Source organism: Oncorhynchus masou, chromosome 20, assembly GCF_036934945.1.
Source record: "Oncorhynchus masou masou isolate Uvic2021 chromosome 20, UVic_Omas_1.1, whole genome shotgun sequence".
NCBI classification, from domain to species: domain Eukaryota; kingdom Metazoa; phylum Chordata; class Actinopteri; order Salmoniformes; family Salmonidae; genus Oncorhynchus; species Oncorhynchus masou.
Window position 1 is genome coordinate 29,249,656 of NC_088231.1, and position 26,424 is coordinate 29,276,079.

At 48.7% G+C, this 26,424-nt stretch overlaps 1 protein-coding gene and 1 pseudogene across 1 annotated transcript; both read right to left on the reverse strand.

Moving 5' to 3' along the window:
* Positions 1-2,542: 2,542 nt before the first annotated feature.
* LOC135506620 (condensin complex subunit 3-like) lies at positions 2,543-12,123 on the reverse strand (annotated as a pseudogene).
* A 2,065-nt stretch (positions 12,124-14,188) lies between these two features.
* Positions 14,189-26,424, reverse strand: LOC135506621 (condensin complex subunit 3-like). The gene is made up of 6 exons (XM_064925944.1): positions 26,366-26,424; positions 26,179-26,219; positions 25,613-25,730; positions 24,491-24,655; positions 14,505-14,526; positions 14,189-14,295 (listed from the first exon to the last, which is right to left on the reverse strand). Exons 2-6 carry the CDS (start codon positions 26,193-26,195, stop codon positions 14,189-14,191), a joined length of 429 nt encoding a protein of 142 aa, XP_064782016.1. The 5' UTR covers positions 26,196-26,219; positions 26,366-26,424.

The following is a 26,424-nucleotide window of genomic DNA, read 5'->3' on the forward strand; positions in this document are numbered from 1 at the left end:
AATATGTTAATAGATCAGATTACTATATCATGTGATGTGGTTAGTTAATAGATCAGATTACTACATCATGTGATGTGGTTAGTTAATATGTTAATAGATCAGATTACTACATCATGTGATGTGGTTAGTTAATAGATCAGATTACTACATTATGTGATGTGGTTAGTTAATATGTTAATAGATCAGATTACTACATCATGTGATGTGGTTAGTTAATAGATCAGATTACTATATCATGTGATGTGTTTAGTTAATAGATCAGATTACTACATCATGTGATGTGATTCCTCTTCCACCTCTCACCCATCCCCTCCTCTCACCCTCCTCCTCCACCTCTCACCCATCCCCTCCTCCACCTCTCACCCATCCCCTCCTCCTCCTCCTCCTCCACCTCTCACCCATCCCCTCCTCCTCCTCTCACCCATCCCCTCCTCTCTCACCCATCCCCTCCTCCTCCTCTCACCCATCCCCTCCTCCTCCACCTCTCACCCATCCCCTCCTCCTCCACCTCTCACCCATCCCCTCCTCCTCCTCCTCTCACCCATCCCCTCCTCCTCCTCCTCCACCTCTCACCCATCCCTTCCTCCTCCACCTCTCACCCATCCCCCCTCCTCTCACCCATCCCCTCCTCCTCCTCCACCTCTCACCCATCCCCTCCTCTCTCTCACCCTCCTCCTCCACCTCTCACCCATCCCCTCCTCCTCCACCTCTCACCCATCCCCTCCTCCTCCACCTCTCACCCATCCCCTCCTCCTCCACCTCTCTCTCACCCATCCCCCTCCACCTCTCTCTCACCCATCCCCTCCTCCTCCTCCTCCACCTCTCACTCATCCCCCCTCCTCCTCTCACCCATCCCCCCTCCTCCTCCTCTCACCCATCCCCCCCCTCCTCCACCTCTCACCCATCCCCTCCTCCACCTCTCACCCATCCCCTCCTCCACCTCTCACCCATCCCCTCCTCCTCTCCCCATCCCCTCCTCCACCTCTCACCCATCCCCTTCCTCCACCTCCACCCATCCCCCTCCACCCACCCATCCCCCCCCCTCCTCCCACCCATCCCCTCCTCCTCCACCTCTCACCCATCCCCTCCTCCTCCACCTCTCACCCATCCCCTCCTCCTCTCACCCATCCCCTCCTCCTCCACCCGCACCCATCCCCCCCTCCTCTCACCCATCCCCCCTCCTCTCACCCATCCCCTCCTCCTCTCACCCATCCCCTCATCCTCCTCTCACCCATCCCCTCCTCCTCCTCTCACCCATCCCCCCCTCCTCCTCCTCTCACCCATCCCCCCCTCCACCTCTCACCCATCCCCCCCTCCTCCTCCCACCCATCCCCTCCTCCTCCACCTCTCTCACCCATCCCCTCCTCCTCCACCTCTCACCCATCCCCTCCTCCTCTCACCCATCCCCTCCTCCTCCACCTCGCACCCATCCCCCCCTCCTCACCCATCCCCCCCTCCTCTCACCCATCCCCTCCTCCTCTCACCCATCCCCTCCTCCTCCACCTCTCACCCATCCCCTCCTCCTCCTCCACCTCTCACCCATCCCCTCCTCCTCCACCTCTCACCCATCCCCTCCTCCTCCACCTCTCACCCATCCCCTCCACCTCTCACCCATCCCCTCCACCTCTCACCCATCCCCTCCTCCACCTCTCACCCATCCCCTCCTCCACCTCTCACCCATCCCCTCCTCCACCTCCACCTCTCACCCATCCCCTCGTCCTCCTCCACCTCTCACCCATCCCCTCCTCCTCCTCTCACCCATCCCCTCCTCCTCTCACCCATCCCCTCCTCCTCTCACCCATCCCCCTCCTCCTCCTCCACCTCTCACCCATCCCCTCCTCCTCCTCCACCTCTCACCCATCCCCTCCTCCTCCTCCACCTCTCACCCATCCCCTCCTCCTCCTCCTCCACCTCTCACCCATCCCCTCCTCTCACCCATCCCCTCCTCCACCTCTCACCCATCCACCCCCTCCTCTCACCCATCCACCCCCCCTCTCTCACCCATCCCCTCCACCTCTCACCCATCCCCTCCACCTCTCACCCATCCCCTCCACCTCTCACCCATCCCCTCCACCTCTCACCCATCCCCTCCTCCTCCTCCTCTCACCCATCCCCCCTCCTCCTCTCACCCATCCCCCCCCCTCCTCCTCTCACCCATCCCCTCCTCCACCTCTCACCCATCCCCTCGTCCTCCTCCACCTCTCACCCATCCCCTCCTCCTCCTCTCACCCATCCCCTCCTCCTCTCACCCATCCCCTCCTCCTCCTCCACCTCTCACCCATCCCCTCCTCCACCTCTCACCCATCCCCTCCTCCTCCTCCACCTCTCACCCATCCCCTCCTCTCACCCATCCCCTCCTCCACCTCTCACCCATCCACCCCCCTCCTCTCTCACCCATCCACCCCCCTCCTCTCTCACCCATCCACCCCCTCCTCTCTCACCCATCCACCCCCCTCCTCTCTCACCCATCCCCTCCACCTCTCACCCATCCCCTCCTCCTCCTCCTCTCACCCATCCCCTCCTCCTCTCACCCATCCCCTCCTCACCTTCCTCCCTCTTCATTGGTATCCAGACAGCCGGTGAGGTGGATGAGTTGTTGAGAGATGAACTCTTTAGTCATCACCAGTTCCAGCTGAGCAAAGTCTCCTTTCTGCTCTTCAGACAGCACCGGGACACACTTCACATACCTGGTATTACACAGTATAGTTATAACACTTCACATACCTGGTATTACACGTTATAACACTTCACATACCTGGTATTACACAGTAATAACAGTTACCATACCTGGTATTACACAGCAATAACAGTTACCATACCTGGTATTACACAGCAATAACAGTTACCATACCTGGTATTACACGTTATAACACTTCACATACCTGGTATTACACAGCAATAACAGTTACCATACCTGGTATTACACGTTATAACACTTCACATACCTGGTATTACACAGCAATAACAGTTACCATACCTGGTATTACACGTTATAACACTTCACATACCTGGTATTACACAGCAATAACAGTTACCATACCTGGTATTACATGTTATAACGCTTCACATACCTGGTATTACACATGTTATAACACTTCATATACCTGGTATTACACATGTTATAACACTTCATATACTTGGTATTAAACATGTTATAACACTTCATATACTTGGTATTAAACATGTTTTAACACTTCATATACCTGGTATTACACATGTTATAACACTTCATATACCTGCTATTACACATGTTATAACACTTCATATACCTGGTATTACACATGTTATAACACTTCATAAACCTGCTATTACACATGTTATAACACTTCATAAACCTGCTATTACACATGTTATAACACTTCATATACCTGGTATTACACATGTTATAACACTTCATAAACCTGCTATTACACATGTTATAACACTTCATAAACCTGCTATTACACATGTTATAACACTTCATATACCTGGTATTACACATGTTATAACACTTCATAAACCTGGTATTACACAGTATTAATAGTGATCACTTCACACTGTGTTATGCCATGAAAAATCCATAAAGAGTTGGCAAGAGAGCACAAACTGACTGGCACCCAGGCTACCTTGACATTTCTACATGTCTCACACACACACACTACATGACCAAAAGGTACGTGGACAACTGCTCATCCAACATCTCATTCCAAAAGGGAACTGATGTTGGGGGCGGCAGGGTAGCCAAGTGGTTAGAGCGTTGGCCTAGTAACCGGAAGGTTACGAGTTCAAACCCCCGAGCTGACAAGGTACAAATCTGTCGTTCTGCCCCTGAACAGGCAGTTAACCCACTGTTCCTAGGCCGTCATTGAAAATAAGAATTTGTTCTTAACTGACTTGCCTGAAGGTAAAATAAAATTAGGCCTGGCCCTGCAGTAGGCTTTCCAATTCATCCCAAAGGTGTTCGATTGGATTGAGGTCAGGACTCTGTGCAGTTAAGTTCTTCCACACCGATGTCTACAAACCATGTCTGTATGGACCTCGCTTTGTGCTCGGGGGCATTGTCTTGCTAAAACAGGAAACTGTTGCCACCAAGTTGGAAGCACAGAATCATCTAGAATGTCATTGTATGCTGAAGCGTTAAGATTTCCCTTCACTGGACCTGAACCATAAAAAAACAGCCCCAGACCATTATTCCTCCTCCACCAAACTTTACAGTTGGCACTATGCATTCGGGGCAGGTAGCGTTTCCCTGGCATCCGCCAAACCCAGATTCATTTGTCTGACTGCCAGATGGTGAAGCGTGATTCATCACTCCAGAGAACACGTTTCCACTGCTCCAGAGTCCAATGGCGCTTGGCATTGCGTATGGTGATCTTATGCTTGTGTGCGGCTGCACGGCCCAGGAAACTCATTTCATGAAGCTCCCGACGAACAGCTCTCGTGCCGACGTTGCTACCAGAGGCTGTTTGGAACTCGGTAGTGTTGGAAACGAGGACAGACAATTGTTACGCGCTTCAACGCGGAGTGTTCCCGTTCTGTGAGCTTGTGCGGTCTACCACTTCGCGGCTGAGCCGTTGTTGCTCCTAGACGTCTCCACTTCACGGTAACAGCCCTTACAGTTGACCGGGGGCAGCTCTAGCAGGGCAGAAATCTGACCAACTGACTTGTTGGAAAAAGTGGCATCCTATGACAGTGTCCCATTGAAAGTCACTGAACTCTTCAGTCAGGCCATTCTACTGCCAGTGTTTGTCTATGGAGATTGCATGGCTGTGTGTTTTTTTATACACCTGTCAGCAACCGGTGTGTCTGAAAAAGAATCCACTAATTTGAAGGGGTGTCCGCATACAACATAGTTAAATATCAGTTATACATGGTGTACAAAATATACATCAATATTCATATACCAGTTATAACGAGTTAATGTAGGTATACATCAGTTATAACATGTTAATGTACTATACACTTATAACATGTCTTCATATACCAGTTATAATAACATGTTAACACTACACTGTCTTCATATACCAGTTATAACATGTTAATGTAGGTATACATCAGTTATAACATGTTAACACTACACTGTCTTCATATACCAGTTATAACATGTTAACACCACTACACTGCCTTCATATACCAGTTATAACATGTTAATGTAGGTATAAATCAGTTATAACATGTTAACACTACACTGCCTTCATATACCAGTTATAACATGTTAATGTAGGTATACATCAGTTATAACATGTTAACACTACACTGTCTTCATATACCAGTTATAACATGTTAACACCACTACACTGCCTTCATATACCAGTTATAACATGCTAATGTAGGTATAAATCAGTTATAACATGTTAACACTACACTGCCTTCATATACCAGTTATAACATGTTAACACTACACTGCCTTCATATACCAGTTATAACATGTTAACACTGTCTTCATATACCAGTTATAACATGTTAACACTACACTGTCTTCATATACCAGTTATAACATGTTAACACTACACTTGTCTTCATATACCAGTTATAACATGTTAACACTACACTTGTCTTCATATACCAGTTATAACATGTTAACACTACACTGTCTTCATATACCAGTTATAACATGTTAATGTAGGTATATATCAGTTATAACATGTTAACACTACTACACTGCCTTCATATACCTGTTATAACATGTTAACACTACACTGCCTTCATATACCAGTTATAACATGTTAACACTACACTACTACACTGTCTGGACACACCTAGTAGCAATGTTTCTCTGGTTGGCAGACAGCACTGGCAGGCCCTTCACATATCTAGAGAGAACAGGCGGAGTAGACAAAGGACTGTATTCACAAAGAGGCTCAGAGGAGGAGTGCTGATCCGGTCCATATCACTAGAATCTAACAGGCCAAACTGATCCTAGATCAGAACTCCTACACTGAGACAGGGGACACAACGGCCTGTCAGAGTACTGTTCCGGTCCAAACTGATCCTAGATCAGAACTCCTACACTGAGACAGGGAACACAACGGCCTTGTCAGAGTACTGATCTGGTCCAAACTGATCCTAGATCAGAACTCCTACACTGAGACAGGGGACACAACGGCCTGTCAGAGTACTGATCTGGTCCAAACTGATCCTAGATCAGAACTCCTACACTGAGACAGGGGACACAACGGCCTTGTCAGAGTACTGTTCCGGTCCAAACTGATCCTACTCGGAGCCTCTTTGTGACCACAGGTACAGCGGAGGGTTGAAACATTCAACACGGGAACCATCTTCACTTTTCTCAGAGCTAGTTTGAGTTCTGCTAGTTACGGACTTCAGACATCTCCCATCAGTCGGTTACAACGGACCCCAACATCTCTACAGTCTACCAACACGCTTCCTGTCTAGATATCACGAGGACTCGCCTTAACATACTGGTCCTGTAGACTGACGACAGACTCGAGTCAGAGTTTCCCCAAACCTCTCCTCCAATACCCCCAAGCCTGTCCAAGGATTTGATGTATTCCACTACTACCAACACTGAGGTACCCTGGGAAAGGGTTTGGGGCAGGGGGGGGGGGTACTGGCGGGGGTACTGGCTAGAGGTACATACAGGAGAGGCTAGGGGGAGTTGAGTCAGTGGTCTTAACCAACACTGAGGTACCCTGGGAAAGGGTTGGGGGGGGGGGGGGGTACTGGCTAGGGGTACATACAGGAGAGGCTAGGGGAGTTGAGTCAGTGGTCTTAACCAACACTGAGGTACCCTGGGAAAGGGTTGGGGGGGGGGGTACTGGCTAGGGGTACATACAGGAGAGGCTAGGGGGAGTTGAGTCAGTGGTCTTAACCAACACTGAGGTACCCTGGGAAAGGGTTGGGGCAGGGGAGGGGGGTACTGGCTAGGGGTACATACAGGAGAGGCTAGGGGAGTTGAGTCAGTGGTCTTAACCAACACTGAGGTACCCTGGGAAAGGGTTGGGGGGTACTGGCTAGGGGTACATACAGGGGGCTAGGGGGAGTACTGGCTAGAGGTACATACAGGAGAGGCTAGGGGGAGTTGAGTCAGTGGTCTTAACCAACACTGAGGTACCCTGGGAAAGGGTTGGGGCGGGGGGGGTACTGGCTAGAGGTACATACAGGAGAGGCTAGGGGAGTTGAGTCAGTGGTCTTAACCAACACTGAGGTACCCTGGGAAAGGGTTGGGGCGGGGGGGTACTGGCTAGAGGTACATACAGGAGAGGCTAGGGGGAGTTGAGTCAGTGGTCTTAACCAACACTGAGGTACTCTGGGAAAGGGTTGGGGCGGGGGGGTACTGGCTAGAGGTACATACAGGAGAGGCTAGGGGGAGTTGAGTCAGTGGTCTTAACCAACACTGAGGTACCCTGGGAAAGGGTTGGGGGGGGGTACTGGCTAGGGGTACATACAGGAGAGGCTAGGGGGAGTTGAGTCAGTGGTCTTAACCAGGGTGAGGTACCCTGGGAAAGGGTTACCCGTAGTCAGGGTGATGCTAGGGGGTCTTACCCGTAGTCAGGGGGGATGTAGTGGTGGTCTTAGAGGTACATACAGGAGAGGCTAGGGGGAGTTGAGTCAGTGGTCTTAACCAACACTGAGGGTACCCTGGGAAAGGGTTGGGGGTGGGGTTACTGGCTAGAGGTACATACAGGGTGGCTAGGGGGAGTTGAGTCAGTGGTCTTAACCAGTCACTGAGGTACCCTGGGAAAGGGTTGGGTCAGGGGGATGTACTGGCTGGGGTACATACAGGAGATGGCTAGGGGAGTTGAGTCAGTGGTCTTAACCAACACTGAGGTACTCTGGGAAAGGGTTTGGGGGGGGATGGCTAGGGGGTCTTACCCGGAGTCTAGGGGGAGTTGAGTCAGTGGTCTTAACCAACACTGGTGGTACTCTGGGAAAGGGTTTGTAGTGGTGGTCTTACCCGTAGTCAGGGTACTGGCTAGGGGTCTTACATACAGGAGAGGCTAGGGGGAGTTGAGTCAGTGGTCTTAACCAACACTGAGGTACCCTGGGAAAGGGTTGGGGCGGGGGGGTACTGGCTAGAGGTACATACAGGAGAGGCTAGGGGGAGTTGTGATGTAGTCAGGGGGATGTAGTGGTGGTCTTACCCGTAGTCAGGGTGATGTAGTGGTGGTCTTACCCGTAGTCAGGGTCATGTAGTGGTGGTCTTACCCGTAGTCAGGGTGATGTAGTGGTGGTCTTACCCGTAGTCAGGGTCATGTAGTGGTGGTCTTACCCGTAGTCAGGGTGATGTAGTGGTGGTCTTACCCGTAGTCAGGGTGATGTAGTGGTGGTCTTACCCGTAGTCAGGGGGATGTAGTGGTGGTCTTACCTGTAGTCAGGGTGATGTAGTGGTGGTCTTACCCGTAGTCAGGGTCATGTAGTGGTGGTCTTACCCGTAGTCAGGGTGATGTAGTGGTGGTCTTACCCGTAGTCAGGGTGATGTAGTGGTGGTCTTACCCGTAGTCAGGGTGATGTAGTGGTGGTCTTACCCGTAATCAGGGGGATGTAGTGGCGGTCTTTGCCGTAGTCAGGGTGATGTAGTGGTGGTCTTACCCGTAGTCAGGGGGATGTAGTGGTGGTCTTACCCGTAGTCAGGGGGATGTAGTGGCGGTCTTACCCGTAGTCAGGGGGATGTAGTGGCGGTCTTACCCGTAGTCAGGGTGATGGAGTGGTGGTCTTACCCGTAGTCAGGGGGATGTAGTGGCGGTCTTACCCGTAGTCAGGGGGATGTAGTGGCGGTCTTACCCGTAGTCAGGGTGATGGAGTGGTGGTCTTACCCGTAGTCAGGGGGATGTAGTGGCGGTCTTACCCGTAGTCAGGGGGATGTAGTGGCGGTCTTACCCGTAGTCAGGGTGATGTAGTGGTGGTCTTACCCATAGTCAGGGTGATGGAGTGGTGGTCTTACCCGTAGTCAGGGTCATGTAGTGGTGGTCTTACCCGTAATCAGGGTGATGTAGTGGTGGTCTTACCCGTAGTCAGGGTGATGTAGTGGTGGTCTTACCCGTAGTCAGGGTGATGTAGTGGTGGTCTTACCCGTAGTCAGGGTGATGTAGTGGTGGTCTTACCCGTAGTCAGGGTGATGTAGTGGTGGTCTTACCCGTAGTCAGGGTGATGTAGTGGTGGTCTTACCCGTAGTCAGGGTGATGTAGTGGTGGTCTTACCCGTAGTCAGGGGGATGTAGTGGTGGTCTTACCCGTAGTCAGGGTGATGTAGTGGTGGTCTTACCCGTAGTCAGGGTGATGTAGTGGTGGTCTTACCCGTAGTCAGGGGGATGTAGTGGTGGTCTTACCCGTAGTCAGGGGATGTAGTGGTGGTCTTACCCGTAGTCAGGGTGATGTAGTGGTGGTCTTACCCGTAGTCAGGGGGGTGTAGTGGTAGTCTTACCCGTAGTCAGGGTGATGGAGTGGTGGTCTTACCCGTAGTCAGGGTGATGTAGTGGTGGTCTTACCCGTAGTCAGGGTGATGTAGTGGTGGTCTTACCCGTAGTCAGGGTGATGTAGTGGTGGTCTTACCCGTAGAGGTACTCAGCGAAGGTAGCAGCCTCGGGCAGCAGCTTCTCCAACATCTCCTCTCCTTCATCCCCTTTCGTCTTAACGAACTCACACAGAGCTCTCCAGTACAACACGCTCTCACAGGACAGAGACCCAGCCGGGACCAGCATCCTACAGAGAGACACAGTCAGTGTGTGAGAGAGTCAGCCAGCCAGCCAGTCAGACAGCCAGTGTGTGTGTGTGTACCTGTCGTCCAGCTGAAGGCGGTGGTGGAGCAGCTGGTCCTGAGGTGTGTGTGAACAGAGCGGTCAGTGTGTCCAGGGCGGTCTGAGAGCAGTTCTCTACATCCAGTTTGTGTAACAGCTCCAACACATCACCCTGGAGAAGATTCAGCCAGGCTGGGAGGAGCCGGACCTGCACCACCTCCCTCACCGATTCTACAACACAGACAGAGTTACAGACACACGCCGGAAAATGTATAGCGTGGGGGGGGGGGGGGGGGGTTTAACTGGCTGGGCCACTCAAGGACATTCGGAGACCTGTCCCGAAGTTTCTCCTGCTTTGTCTTGGCTGTGTGCTTAGGGTCCTGTTGGAAGGTGAACCTTCGCCCTAGTCTGAGGTCCTGAGCGCTTCTGTTCATCCCTCCCTCAATCCTGACTAGTCTCCATGTTCCCTACCTCTGAAAAACAACCCCGCAGCACAATGCTGCCACCACCATGCTTCACCGTAGGGATGGTGCCAGGTTTTCTCCAGACTTGACACTTGGCATTCAGGTCAAAGAGTTCAGTCTTGGTTTCATCAGACCAGAGAATCTTGTTTCTCATGGGCTGAGAGTCCTTCGGGTGTCTTTTGGCAAACTCCAAGCAGGCTGTCATGTGCCTTCTACTGAGGATCTTAGTGGCTTCCGTCTGGCCACTCTACCATAAAGGCCTGGAGTTGCTGCAGAGATGGTTGTCCTTCTGGAAGATTCTCCCATCTCTACAGAGGAACTCTAGAGCGCTGTCAGAGTGACCATCGGGTTCACCTCCCTGACCAAGGCCTTCTCCCACGATTGCTCAGTTTGGCCGGGCGGCCAGCTCTAGGAAGAGTCTTGGTGGTTCCAAACGTCTTCCATTTCAGGATGCTGGAGGCCACAGTGTTCTTGGGGACCTTCAACGCTACAGAAATGTTTTGGTACACTTCCCCAGATCTGTGCCTCGACACAATCCTGTCTCGGAGCTCTATGGACAATTCCTTCGACCTCATGGCTTGGTTTTTGCTCTGACATTCACTGTCAACTGTGGGACCTTATATAGACAGGTGTGTGTCTTTCCAAATCATGTCCAATCAATTGAATTTACCACAGGTGGACTCAATTCAAGTTGAAGAAACATCTCAAGGATGATCAATGGAAACAGGAAGTACCTGAGATCAATTTCAAGTTTCATAGCAAAGGGTCTGAATATTTATGCAAGTAAGGTATTTATTTTTTATATAAATGTTTTTAAAAAATGTCTAAACCTGTTTTTGCATTGTCATTATGAGGTATTGTACAAACCGACGAGGTAAACGGACCAACTAGCCGACGAGGTAGACGGACCAACAAACCGACGAGGTAGACGGCCCAACTAGCCGACGAGGTAGACGGCCCAACTAGCCGACGAGGTAGACGGCCCAACGCCGAGACGGCCCAACTAGCCGACGAGGTAGACGGCCCAACTAGCCGACGAGGTAGACGGCCCAACTAGGACCGGCCCAACTAGCCGACGAGGTAGACGGACCAACTAGCCGACGAGGTAGACGGCCCAACTAGCCGACGAGGTAGACGGCCCAACTAGCCGACGAGGTAGACGGCCCAACTAGCCGACGAGGTAGACGGCCCAACTAGCCGACGGGGTAGACGGCCCAACTAGCCGACGGGGTAGACGGCCCAACTAGCCGACGGGGTAGACGGACCAACTAGCCGACGAGGTAGACGGACCAACTAGCCGACGAGGTAGACGGACCAACTAGCCGACGAGGTAGACGGACCAACTAGCCGACGAGGTAAACGGACCAACTAGCCGACGAGGTGAACGGATCAACTAGCCGACGAGGTGAACGGATCAACTAGCCGACGAGGTGAACAGACGACCAAGCAGACGAGGTGAACAGATCAACTAGCAGACGAGGTGAACAGATCAACTAGCCGACGAGGTAAACAGATCAACTAGCCGACGAGGTGAACAGATCAACTAGCCGACGAGGTGAACGGATCAACTAGCCGACGAGGTGAACAGACGACCGCAGACGAGGTGAACAGATGACCTATTCTACGAGCTTGTCAGAGTTGTTCTATTCATTAGTCTAGTTTGCAGAGGAAAAGCAGTACATGGTAAACGGATCAACTAGCACCTTCAACTAGCCGCCGAGGAAACAGATGACCTATTTAATTTTCCATCGGTTGTTGTTGTTTTTGTTTGCAGAGGTACATGGAATGCAATTATTTTGTCGCGGTGCAGCGCCACAGGCAAATGATTGCAGCGGAAACACTGATACACACAGAGTTGCAGACAGAGTGACAGTGTGTGTGTGTGTCTGTACCTGCGGCATCGTGGAGACCCTGCTGCAGCAGACTGACTCTCTGGGCGATACTCAGAGCTCTGATGTGGACCTTGTCTGACAGGACCTGAAACACACACAGTCATTAAAACTCTCTGGTTCTGGTCTGTCAGGCCAGTTTAGTGTGTGTTTAAACTGGGTTCAGGTCTGTCAGGCCAGTTTAGTGTGTGTTTAAACTGGGTTCGGGTCTGTCAGGCCAGTTTAGTGTGTTTAAACTGGGTTCAGGTCTGTCAGGCCAGTTTAGTGTGTGTTTAAACTGGGTTCAGGTCTGTCAGGCCAGTTTAGTGTGTGTTTAAACTGGGTTCAGGTCTGTCAGGCCAGTTTAGTGTGTGTTTAAACTGGGTTCTGGTCTGTCAGGCCAGTTTAGTGTGTTTAAACTGGGTTCAGGTCTGTCAGGCCAGTTTAGTGTGTGTTTAAACTGGGTTCAGGTCTGTCAGGCCATTTTAGTGTGTGTTTAAACTGGGTTCAGGTCTGTCAGGCCAGTTTAGTGTGTGTTTAAACTGGGTTCAAGTCTGTAAGGCCAGTTTAGTGTGTGTTTAAACTGGGTTCAGGTCTGTCAGGCCAGTTTAGTGTGTGTTTAAACTGGGTGTGTGTCTGTGGTGTGTCAGGCCAGTTTAGTGTGTTTAAACTGTGTGTTCAGGTCTGTCAGGCCAGTTTGTGTGTGTTTAAACTGGGTTCAGGTCTGTAAGGCCAGTTTGTGGACCCTGTTTAAACCCTGGTGTTTCAGGATCTTGGGGAGGGTGAGAGAGGAGGGGGCAATGCAGTTTAGAACGGCTCGTGTCCGGGTTGGAATCATTCTCCAGGATCAACAGATAGGCTGGACGAGGCCAGACAAACAGAGAAAAAGTTTAAACTGGGTTCAGGTCTGTCAGGCCAGTTTAGACACAGTGTTTAAACAGGGTTCACAGGTCTGTCAGGCCAGTTTAGTGTGTGTTTAAACTGAGGTTCACAGGGTCTGTAAGGCACAGTTTAGTGTGTGTTTAAACTGGGTTCAGGTCAGACAGGCCAGTTTAGTGTGAAGTTTAACATTGGTGGTTCTGTTCAGGTCTGTCAGGCCAGTTTGACAGTGTGTGTTTAACCATTAACTGGGTTTTTGGTTCTGTGGTTCCTGTAGTGAGCCATGGCCAGAGAGGCCTGGACCCTGACAGTGTGTTGTAGTATCAGTACCATTAACAGTGGGACATTGTTGGTTCTGTGGTTCTGTAAGCCATGGCCAGTTTGACAGTGTGTTGTAGTATCAGTACCATTAACAGTGGGACATTGTTGGTTCTGTGTCTGTCAGGCCATGTTTAGAGAGGCCTGGATCCTGACAGTGTGTTGTAGTGTACCATTAACAGTGGGACATTGGTGGTTCTGTGGTTCCTGTAGTCTAGCCGTGACCAGAGAGGCCTGGACCCTGACAGTGTGTTGTAGTATCAGTACCATTAACAGTGGACATTGTTGGTTCTGTGGTTCCTGTAGTCGAGCCATGGCCAGAGAGGTCTGGACCCTGACAGTGTGTTGTAGTATCAGTACCATTAACAGTGGGACATTGTTGGTTCTGTGGTTCCTGTAGTCTAGTCGTGACCAGAGAGGTCTGGACCCTGACAGTGTGTTGTAGTATCAGTACCATTAACAGTGGGACATTGTTGGTTCTGTGGTTCCTGTAGTCGAGCCATGGCCAGAGAGGCCTGGACCCTGACAGTGTGTTGTAGTATCAGTACCATTAACAGTGGGACATTGTTGGTTCTGTGGTCCCAGTAGTCGAGCCATGGCCAGAGAGGCCTGGACCCTGACAGTGTGTTGTAGTATCAGTACCATTAACAGTGGGACATTGGTGGTTCTGTGGTTCCTGTAGTCGAGACCAGAGAGGCCTGGATCCTGACAGTGTGTTGTAGTATCAGTACCATTAACAGTGGGACATTGTTGGTTCTGTGGTTCCTGAGACAGAGAGACCAGAGAGACTGGACCCTGACAGTGTGTTGTAGACAGAGATTAACAGTGGGACATTGTTGGTTCTGTGGTTCCTGAGAGAGCCACAGAGAGGCCTGGATCCTGAGAGACAGAGAACTTGTCCGACTCGGACCAACATGGCCTGGTGGATACACAAACAGGTCATCATCGATCTGAGAGAGACATGCCGCCTAGCAACTTGTTGATCAGCTGACACACAGGAACACAGAGTGGCTGTTGGCAGTGGGACTGAAGGGGGACACAGGGTTAGCAGCAGAGAAGTAGATCAATACCTTGACCAGGCCTTGTGGGACTGAAGAGGGAGACAGAGTTAGACAGAGAAGTAGCATCAATTTGACTATTGGCCTTGGGGACTGTTGGTTAGCCTGAGAAGTAGCATCAATACCTTGACCACTGGCCTTGGACCCTGACAGTGGGTTGTAGTATCAGTACAATTAACTACTGGCCTTGTGGGACTGATTGTTGGTTCTTGGGTTAGCAGCAGAGAAGTAGCATCAATACCTTGACTACTGGCCTTGTGGGACTGAAGGGGGGACACTGACAGTGTGTTGTAGTATCAATACCTTGACTACTGGCCTTGTGGGACTGAAGGGGGGTTCTGTGGTTAGCAGCTGAGAAGTAGCATCAATACCTTGACTGGCCTTGTGGGACTGAAGGGGGGGACACTGACAGTGAGAAGTGTCAATACCAGACTACCATTAACTGAGTGGGACATTGGGTTCTGTGGTTCCTGACTACTGGCCATGGCCAGAAGGGGGGACACTGACAGTGAGTTGTAGTATCAATACCATTACTACAGGCCTGGGACTGATTGGGGTTCTGTGGTTCAGCAGAGAAGAGCATCATGGCCAGACTACTGGCCTTGGGGACTGAAGGGGGGACACTTGTTAGCAGCAGAGAAGTAGCATCAATACCAACTACTGGCCTTGTGGGACTGAAGGGGGGACACTTGGGTTAAACAGAGAAGTCATCAATACCTTGACTACTGGCCTTGTGGGACTGAAGGGGGGCACTTGGGTTAGCAGCAGAGAAGTAGCATCAATACCTTGACTACTGGCCTTGTGGGACTGAAGGGGACACTTGGGTTAGCAGCAGAGAAGTAGCATCACCTTGACTACTGGCCTTGTGGGACTGAATGGGGGGACACTTGGGTTAGCAGCAGAGAAGTAGCATCAATACCTTGACTACTGGCCTTGTGGGACTGAAGGGGGGACACTTGGGTTAGCAGCAGAGAAGTAGCATCAATACCCTGACTACTGGCCTTGTGGGACTGAAGGGGGGGGACACTTGGGTTAGCAGCAGAGAAGTAGCATCAATACCTTGACTACTGGCCTTGTGGGACTGAAGGGGGGGGACACTTGGGTTAGCAGCAGAGAAGTAGCATCAATACCTTGACTAATGGCCTTGTGGGACTGAAGGGGGGGGGGACACTTGGGTTAGCAGCAGAGAAGTAGCATCAATACCTTGACTAATGGCCTTGTGGGACTGAAGGGGGGGGGGGGCACTTGGGTTAGCAGCAGAGAAGTAGCATCAATACCTTGACATGCCAGCTCATAAAGTTAAACAGACAACACGGCACACAACAAGCGAACCAAGAAGTTTACAGACTGGACATCTGTCACCATTATCACGTCACACTGTGGTGTCACCTCAATAAATCTAGATATCAACCTGTCCTCTGTCTCCATTATCACGTCACACTGTGGTGTTACCTCAATAAATCTAGATATCAACCTGTCCTCTGTCTCCATTATCACGTCACACTGTGTGGTGTCACCTCAATAAATCTAGATATCAACCTGTCCTCTGTCACCATTATCACGTCACACTGTGTGGTGTTACCTCAATAAATCTAGATATCAACCTGTCCTCTGTCTCCATTATCACGTCACACTGTGGTGTCACCTCAATAAATCTAGATATCAACCTGTCCTCTGTCTCCATTATCACGTCACACTGTGTGGTGTCACCTCAATAAATCTAGATTTCAACCTGTCCTCTGTCTCCATTATCACGTCACACTGTGGTGTCACCTCAATAAATCTAGATATCAACCTGTCCTCTGTCACCATTATCACGTCACACTGTGTGGTGTCACCTCAATAAATCTAGATTTCAACCTGTCCTCTGTCTCCATTATCACGTCACACTGTGGTGTCACCTCAATAAATCTAGATATCAACCCGTCCTGTCTCCATTATCACGTCACACTGTGGTGTCACCTCAATAAATCTAGATATCAACCTGTCCTCTGTCTCCATTATCACGTCACACTGTGGTGTTACCTCAATAAATCTAGATATCAACCTGTCCTCTATAACCATTATCACGTCACACTGTGGTGTCACCTCAATAAATCTAGATATCAACCTGTCCTCTGTCACCATTATCACGTCACACTGTGGTGTCACCTCAATAAATCTAGATTTCAACCTGTCCTCTGTCACCATTATCACGTCACACTGTGGTGTTACCTCAATAAATCTAGATAACCTGTCCTCTGTCACCATTATCACGTCACACTGTGTGGTGTCACCTCAATAAATCTAGATATCAACCTGTCCTCTGTCACCATTATCATGTCACACTGTGTAGTGTTACCTCAATAAATCTAGATAACCTGTCCTCTGTCACCATTATCCTGTCACTCTAAATCTAGATCAACCTCCATTAACCATTATCACGTCACACTGTGGTGTTACCTCAATAAATCTAGATATCAACCTGTCCTCTGTCACCATTATCACGTCACACTGTGGTGTTACCTCAATAATATCAACCCGTAGATATCACGTCACCTGTCCTCAATAAATCTGATAACCTGTCCTCTGTCACCATTATCACGTCACACTGTGTGGTGTCACCTCAATAAATCTAGATATCAACCTGTCCTCTGTCACCATTATCATGTCACACTGTGTAGTGTTACCTCAATAAATCTAGATAACCTGTCCTCTGTCACCATTATCACGTCACACTGTGGTGTCACCTCAATAAATCTAGATATCAACCTGTCCCCTATAACCATTATCACGTCACACTGTGGTGTTACCTCAATAAATCTAGATATCAACCTGTCCTCTGTCACCATTATCACATCACACTGTGGTGTTACCTCAAATCTAGATATCAACCCGTAGTGTCACCATTATCACGTCACACTGTGGTGTCACCTCAATAAATCTAGATATCAACCTGTCCTCTGTCTCCATTTTCACGTCACACTGTGTGGTGTCACCTCAATAAATCTAGATAACCTGTCCTCTGTCACCATTATCACGTCACACTGTGGTGTCACCTCAATAAATCTAGATATCAACCTGTCCTCTGTCACCATTATCACGTCACACTGTGTGGTGTTACCTCAATAAATCTAGATATCAACCTGTCCTCTGTCTCCATTATCACGTCACACTGTGGTGTTACCTCAATAAATCTAGATATCAACCTGTCCTCTGTCACCATTATCACGTCACACTGTGGTGTTACCTCAATAAATCTAGATAACCTGTCCTCTGTCACCATTATCACATCACACTGTGGTGTTACCTCAATAAATCTAGATTTCAACCTGTCCTCTGTCTCCATTATCACGTCACACTGTGGTGTCACCTCAATAAATCTAGATATCAACCTGTCCTCTGTCTCCATTATCACGTCACACTGTGGTGTCACCTCAATAAATCTAGATATCAACCTGTCCTCTGTCTCCATTATCACGTCACACTGTGTGATGTTACCTCAATAAATCTAGATATCAACCTGTCCTCTGTCACCATTATCACGTCACACTGTGGTGTCACCTCAATAAATCTAGATATCAACATGCCCTCTGTCTCCATTGTCACGTCACACTGTGGTGTTACCTCAATAAATCTAGATATCAACCTGTCCAGACATCTGTAACCATTATCATGCAGTAGAGAAGAGATAGTTCACAGCCCTAGCCTACTACCATAGGGCCCTGGTTAAAACAATGCAGTAGAGAAGAGGTATAGAGCCCTAGCCTACTACCACAGGGCCCTGGTTAAAACAATGCAGTAGAGAAGAGGTATACAGCCCTAGCCTACTACCATAGGGCCCTGGTTAAAACAATGCAGTAGAGAAGAGGTATAGAGCCCTAGCCTACTACCATAGGGCCCTGGTTAAAACAATGCAGTAGAGAAGAGGTATACAGCCCTAGCCTACTACCATAGGGCCCTGGTTAAAACAATGCAGTAGAGAAGAGGTATACAGCCCTAGCCTACTACCATAGGGCCCTGGTTAAAACAATGCAGTAGAGAAGAGGTATACGGTATACAGCCCTAGCCTACTCACCATAGGGCCTTGGTTAAAACAATGCAGTAGAGAAGAGGTATACAGCCCTAGCCTACTACCATAGGGCCCTGGTTAAAACAATGCCGTAGAGAAGAGGTATACGGTATACAGCCCTAGCCTACTACCATAGGGCCCTGGTTAAAACAATGCAGTAGAGAAGAGGTATACAGCCCTAGCCTACTACCATAGGGCCCTGGTTAAAACAATGCAGTAGAGAAGAGGTATACAGCCCTAGCCTACTACCATAGGGCCCTGGTTAAAACAATGCAGTAGAGAAGAGGTATACAGCCCTAGCCTACTACCACAGGGCCCTGGTTAAAACAATGCAGTAGAGAAGAGGTATACAGCCCTAGCCTACTACCATAGGGCCCTGGTTAAAACAATGCAGTAGAGAAGAGGTATACAGCCCTAGCCTACTACCACAGGGCCCTGGTTAAAACAATGCAGTAGAGAAGAGGTATACAGCCCTAGCCTACTACCACAGGGCCTTGGTTAAAACAATGCAGTAGAGAAGAGGTATACAGCCCTAGCCTACTACCATAGGGCCCTGGTTAAAACAATGCAGTAGAGAAGAGGTATACAGCCCTAGCCTACTACCATAGGGCCCTGGTTAAAACAATGCAGTAGAGAAGAGGTATACGTATACAGCCCTAGCCTACTACCACAGGGCCCTGGTTAAAACAATGCAGTAGAGAAGAGGTATACAGCCCTAGCCTACTACCATAGGGCCCTGGTTAAAACAATGCAGTAGAGAAGAGGTATACGGTATACAGCCCTAGCCTACTACCATAGGGCCCTGGTTAAAACAATGCAGTAGAGAAGAGGTATACAGCCCTAGCCTACTACCATAGGGCCCTGGTTAAAACAATGCAGTAGAGAAGAGGTATACAGCCCTAGCCTACTACCACAGGGCCCTGGTTAAAACAATGCAGTAGAGAAGAGGTATACAGCCCTAGCCTACTACCATAGGGCCCTGGTTAAAACAATGCAGTAGAGAAGAGGTATACAGCCCTAGCCTACTACCATAGGGCCCTGGTTAAAACAATGCAGTAGAGAAGAGGTATACAGCCCTAGCCTACTACCATAGGGCCCTATATGCAGTAGAGAAGAGGTATACAGCCCTAGCCTACTACCATAGGGCCCTGGTTAAAACAATGCAGTAGAGAAGAGGTATACAGCCCTAGCCTACTACCCCTGGTTAAAACAATGCAGTAGAGAAGAGTATAGGGCCCTGGTTAAAACAATGCAGTAGAGAAGAGGTATACAGCCCTAGCCTACTACCATAGGGCCCTGGTTAAAACAATGCAGTAGAGAAGAGGTATACGGTATACAGCCCTAGCCTACTACCATAGGGCCCTGGTTAAAACAATGCAGTAGAGAAGAGGTATACAGCCCTAGCCTACTACCATAGGGCCCTGGTTAAAACAATGCAGTAGAGAAGAGGTATACAGCCCTAGCCTACTACCATAGGGCCTTGGTTAAAACAATGCAGTAGAGAAGAGGTATAGAGCCCTAGCCTACTACCATAGGGCCCTGGTTAAAACAATGCAGTAGAGAAGAGGTATACAGCCCTAGCCTACTACCATAGGGCCCTGGTTAAAACAATGCAGTAGAGAAGGGGTATACAGCCCTAGCCTACTACCATAGGGCCCTGGTTAAAACAATGCAGTAGAGAAGAGGTATACAGCCCTAGCCTACTACCATAGGGCCCTGGTTAAAACAATGCAGTAGAGAAGAGGTATACAGCCCTAGCCTACTACCATAGGGCCCTGGTTAAAACAATGCAGTAGAGAAGAGGTATACGGTATACAGCCCTAGCCTACTACCATAGGGCCCTGGTTAAAACAATGCAGTAGAGAAGAGGTATACGGTATACAGCCCTAGCCTACTACCATAGGGCCCTGGTTAAAACAATGCAGTAGAGAAGAGGTATACAGCCCTAGCCTACTCACCATAGGGCCCTGGTTAAAACAATGCAGTACAGAAGAGGTATACAGCCCTAGCCTACTACCATAGGGCCCTGGTTAAAACAATGCAGTAGAGAAGAGGTATACAGCCCTAGCCTACTCACCATAGGGCCCTGGTTAAAACAATGCAGTAGAGAAGAGGTATACAGCCCTAGCCTACTACCATAGGGCCTTGGTTAAAACAATGCAGTAGAGAAGAGGTATACAGCCCTAGCCTACTACCATAGGGCCCTGGTTAAAACAATGCAGTAGAGAAGAGGTATACGGTATACAGCCCTAGCCTACTACCATAGGGCCCTGGTTAAAACAATGCAGTAGAGAAGAGGTATACAGCCCTAGCCTACTACCATAGGGCCCTGGTGAAAACAATGCAGTAGAGAAGAGGTATACAGCCCTAGCCTACTACCACAGGGCCCTGGTTAAAACAATGCAGTAGAGAAGAGGTATACGGTATACAGCCCTAGCCTACTACCATAGGGCCCTGGTTAAAACAATGCAGTAGAGAAGAGGTATACGGTATACAGCCCTAGCCTACTACCATAGGGCCCTGGTTAAAACAATGCAGTAGAGAAGAGGTATACAGCCCTAGCCTACTACCATAGGGCCCTGGTTAAAACAATGCAGTACTATACAGCCCTAGCCTACTACCATAGGGCCCTGGTTAAAACAATGCAGTAGAGAAGAGGTATACAGCCCTAGCCTACTCACCATAGGGCCCTGGTTAAAACAATGCAGTAGAGAAGAGGTATACAGCCCTAGCCTACTACCACAGGGCCCTGGTTAAAACAATGCAGTAGAGAAGAGGTATACAGCCCTAGCCTACTACCACAGGGCCCTGGTTAAAACAATGCAGTAGAGAAGAGGTATACAGCCCTAGCCTACTACCACAGGGCCCTGGTTAAAACAATGCAGTAGAGAAGAGATAGTTCACAGCCCTAGCCTACTACCATAGGGCCCTAAAACAATGCAGTAGAGAAGAGGTATACAGCCCTAGCCTACTACCATAGGGCCCTGGTTAAAACAATGCCGTAGAGAAGAGGTATACAGCCCTAGCCTACTACCATAGGGCCCTGGTTAAAACAATGCAGTAGAGAAGAGGTATAGAGCCCTAGCCTACTACCATAGGGCCCTAAAACAATGCCTACAGCCCTAGCCTACTACCATAGGGCCCTGGTTAAAACAATGCAGTAGAGAAGAGGTATAGAGCCCTAGCCTACTACCATAGGGCCCTGGTTAAAACAATGCAGTAGAGAAGAGGTATACAGCCCTAGCCTACTACCACAGGGCCCTGGTTAAAACAATGCAGTAGAGAAGAGGTATAGAGCCCTAGCCTACTACCACAGGGCCCTGGTTAAAACAATGCAGTAGAGAAGAGGTATACAGCCCTAGCCTACTACCACAGGGCCCTGGTTAAAACAATGCAGTAGAGAAGAGGTATACCCTGCCTACTACCACAGGGCCCTGGTTAAAACAATGCAGTAGAGAAGAGGTATACAGCCCTAGCCTACTACCACAGGGCCCTGGTTAAAACAATGCAGTAGAGAAGAGGTATACAGCCCTAGCCTACTACCATAGGGCCCTGGTTAAAACAATGCAGTAGAGAAGAGGTATACAGCCCTAGCCTACTACCATAGGGCCCTGGTTAAAACAATGCAGTAGAGAAGAGGTATACAGCCCTAGCCTACTACCATAGGGCCCTGGTTAAAACAATGCAGTAGAGAAGAGATAGTTCACAGCCCTAGCCTACTACCATAGGGCCCTGGTTAAAACAATGCAGTAGAGAAGAGGTATACAGCCCTAGCCTACTACCATAGGGCCCTGGTTAAAACAATGCAGTAGAGAAGAGGTATACGGTATACAGCCCTAGCCTACTACCACAGGGCCCTGGTTAAAACAATGCAGTAGAGAAGAGGTATACAGCCCTAGCCTACTACCATAGGGCCCTGTTAAAACAATGCAGTAGAGAAGAGGTATACAGCCCTAGCCTACTACCACAGGGCCCTAAAACAATGCAGTAGAGAAGAGGTATACAGCCCTAGCCTACTACCACAGGGCCTTGGTTAAAACAATGCAGTAGAGAAGAGGTATACAGCCCTAGCCTACTACCATAGGGCCCTGGTTAAAACAATGCAGTAGAGAAGAGGTATACAGCCCTAGCCTACTACCATAGGGCCCTGGTTAAAACAATGCAGTAGAGAAGAGATATACGGTATACAGCCCTAGCCTACTACCATAGGGCCCTGGTTAAAACAATGCAGTAGAGAAGAGGTATATGGTATACAGCCCTAGCCTACTACCATAGGGCCATGGTTAAAACAATGCAGTAGAGAAGAGGTATACAGCCCTAGCCTACTACCACAGGGCCCTGGTTAAAACAATGCAGTAGAGAAGAGGTATACAGCCCTAGCCTACTACCATAGGGCCCTGGTTAAAACAATGCAGTAGAGAAGAGGTATACAGCCCTAGCCTACTACCATAGGGCCCTGGTTAAAACAATGCAGTAGAGAAGGGGTATACAGCCCTAGCCTACTACCATAGGGCCCTGGTTAAAACAATGCAGTAGAGAAGAGGTATACAGCCCTAGCCTACTACCATAGGGCCCTGGTTAAAACAATGCAGTAGAGAAGAGGTATACAGCCCTAGCCTACTACCATAGGGCCCTGGTTAAAACAATGCAGTAGAGAAGAGGTATACAGCCCTAGCCTACTACCATAGGGCCCTGGTTAAAACAATGCCGTAGAGAAGAGATAGTTCACAGCCCTAGCCTACTACCATAGGGCCCTGGTTAAAACAATGCCGTAGAGAAGAGGTATACGGTATACAGCCCTAGCCTACTACCATAGGGCCCTGGTTAAAACAATGCAGTAGAGAAGAGGTATACAGCCCTAGCCTACTACCATAGGGCCCTGGTTAAAACAATGCAGTAGAGAAGAGGTATACAGCCCTAGCCTACTACCATAGGGCCCTGGTTAAAACAATGCAGTAGAGAAGAGGTATACAGCCCTAGCCTACTACCATAGGGCCCTGGTTAAAACAATGCAGTAGAGAAGAGGTATACGGTATACAGCCCTAGCCTACTACCATAGGGCCCTGGTTAAAACAATGCAGTAGTGAAGAGGTATATGGTATACAGCCCTAGCCTACTACCATAGGGCCATGGTTAAAACAATGCAGTAGAGAAGAGGTATACAGCCCTAGCCTACTACCACAGGGCCCTGGTTAAAACAATGCAGTAGAGAAGAGGTATACAGCCCTAGCCTACTACCATAGGGCCCTGGTTAAAACAATGCAGTAGAGAAGAGGTATACAGCCCTAGCCTACTACCATAGGGCCCTGGTTAAAACAATGCAGTAGAGAAGAGGTATACAGCCCTAGCCTACTACCACAGGGCCTTGGTTAAAACAATGCACAGAAGAGGTATACAGCCCTAGCCTACTACCACAGGGCCCTGGTTAAAACAATGCAGTAGAGAAGAGGTATACAGCCCTAGCCTACTACCATAGGGCCCTGGTTAAAACAATGCAGGAGAAGAGGTATACAGCCCTAGCCTACTACCATAGGGCCCTGGTTAAAACAATGCAGTAGAGAAGAGGTATACGGTATACAGCCCTAGCCTACTACCATAGGGCCCTGGTTAAAACAATGCAGTAGAGAAGAGGTATACAGCCCTAGCCTACTACCATAGGGCCCTGGTTAAAACAATGCAGTAGAGAAGAGGTATACGGTATACAGCCCTAGCCTACTACCATAGGGCCTTGGTTAAAACAATGCAGTAGAGAAGAGGTACCCTAGCCTACTACCACAGGGCCCTGGTTAAAACAATGCAGTAGAGAAGGGTATACAGCCCTAGCCTACTACCAGGGGCCCTGGTGAAAACAATGCAGTAGAGAAGAGTATACAGCCCTCCTACTACCATAGGGCCCTGGTTAAAACAATGCAGTAGAGAAGAGGTATACAGCCCTAGCCTACTACCAGGGCCCTGGTTAAAACAATGCAGTAGAGAAGAGGTATACAGCCCTTACTACCATAGGGCCCTGGTTAAAACAATGCAGTAGAGAAGAGGTATACCAGCCTACTACCATAGGGCCCTGGTTAAAACAATGCAGTAGAGAAGAGGTATACAGCCCTAGCCTACTACCATAGGGCCCTGGTTAAAACAATGCAGTAGAGAAGAGATAGTTCGGGACTCAAGAGTTGTCCTACCTCCAACAGGAAGTTGAACATGTAACTGAGGAAGGGGTTCTGTGTGGTGGAGAATTTGGAGACGAACTCTATCACGTTTTCCACAGCTGGTTCTCTCTTGTACACGATCATGGCATGTTTTAGGTACTGGATAAACTCCTCGTGGAACAATGTCTTGTCCTCTGACTAGAGACAGGACAGACAGGCAGACACACGGGGACAGACAGGCAGACACACGGGGACAGACAGGTTGACACACAGAAAGCAGGTTGGGTACAGGATGGTGGTTCTCTTACTGATAATAAAGTTAAGTGAAACAGTGATGTTTGTTGTACAGTATGTGTGTGTGTGTGTACCTTGTTGTACAGTATGTGTGTGTGTACCTTGTTGTACAGTATGTGTGTGTACCTTGTTGTACAGTATGTGTGTGTGTACCTTGTTGTACAGCATGTGTGTGTGTGTACCTTGTTGTACAGTGTGTGTGTGTGTGTGTGTGTACCTTGTTGTACAGTATGTGTGTGTGTACCTTGTTGTACAGTATGTGTGTGTGTGTGTGTGTACCTTGTTGTACAGTATGTGTGTGTGTGTACCTTGTTGTACAGTATGTGTGTGTGTGTACCTTGTTGTACAGTATGTGTGTGTGTGTACCTTGTTGTACAGTATGTGTGTGTGTGTACCTTGTTGTACAGTATGTGTGTGTGTGTACCTTGTTGTACAGTATGTGTGTGTACCTTGTTGTACAGTATGTGTGTGTGTGTACCTTGTTGTACAGTATGTGTGTGTGTGTACCTTGTTGTACAGTATGTGTGTGTTTACATAGGGGAGTTTTTCCTAGCCACCGTGCTTCTACACCTGCATTGTTTGCTGTTTGGGGTTTTAGGCTGGGTTTCTGTACAGCACTTAGAGATATCAGCTGATGTAAAAAGGGCTTAATAAATACATTTGATTGATTGTATAGGTGTGTGTGTTTATAGGCGTGTGTACCTTGTTGTACAGTATGTGTGTGTGTTTACAGGTGTTTGTACCTTGTTGTACAGTATGTGTGTGTCTACAGGTGTTTTTGTATGTTTATAGGCGTGTGTACCTTGTTGTACAGTATGTGTGTGTTTACAGGTGTTTTTGTGTGTTTATCGGCGTGTGTACCTTGTTGTATGTGTTCTTGAGACTGGCCACTAGTTTAGCCTTGTTGTTGTGTCCTTTCTGAGCGCGTTGAAACGCCTCTTTTATCGACAAATCACTTTCCCCGGTCATCTTTTCTCTCCTGGAGAAACAAAACGGACTTATCATTCAAACAAACACAGGCATTAAACTACACTAGCTGGCTAGCTAGCACAACAACAACAAAAAAGACAATAAGCCTAGTTAACGTATTCTACAATGAAGGGAAACAGTCGAGGTATGTGACCGGAAAATTGGGTTAAACATCCAACAATAAGCATTGTTTGTGGCTACCTAGTAACGTTATTTAGTTACCTAGTAACTACCAGTATCGCCAACGTCGTAGCAGCTACAGTATTAACGACGTTGGTTATCTAACTCTAGTTTTAATTAGCGAAACTTTCTTTAAAAATGACACCATTTCACTATTCCAGACGAATATCTCACCCGTCCTCTTCGGCTAAAATAGTTCTCACATAAAGTCCTCTATTATCCAATTAATTAACCGTTTTAAAAGCTAAACAAATAAATAGCTTGCTAACGAAGCTAACCGGCTAACGTTTGTCATCCGTCCAGCCACTCCTCAAGCTCCCTACGGACAGGAAAAACAAGAAGTACCAAAGAGGTTTTAAACCGGGGAATGATATGTTTCACCTAAAGCCTTAATATTGCCAATATAGTTTATTTCGTAAATAAATAACAGATAAATAATAAATTGCGATTTCCGTTTGTTCTTACTTGTTACTGACAACTCGAGTCGTTTCTGCGTCTGCCGCCTGTTTTCAAATGTAACTGCC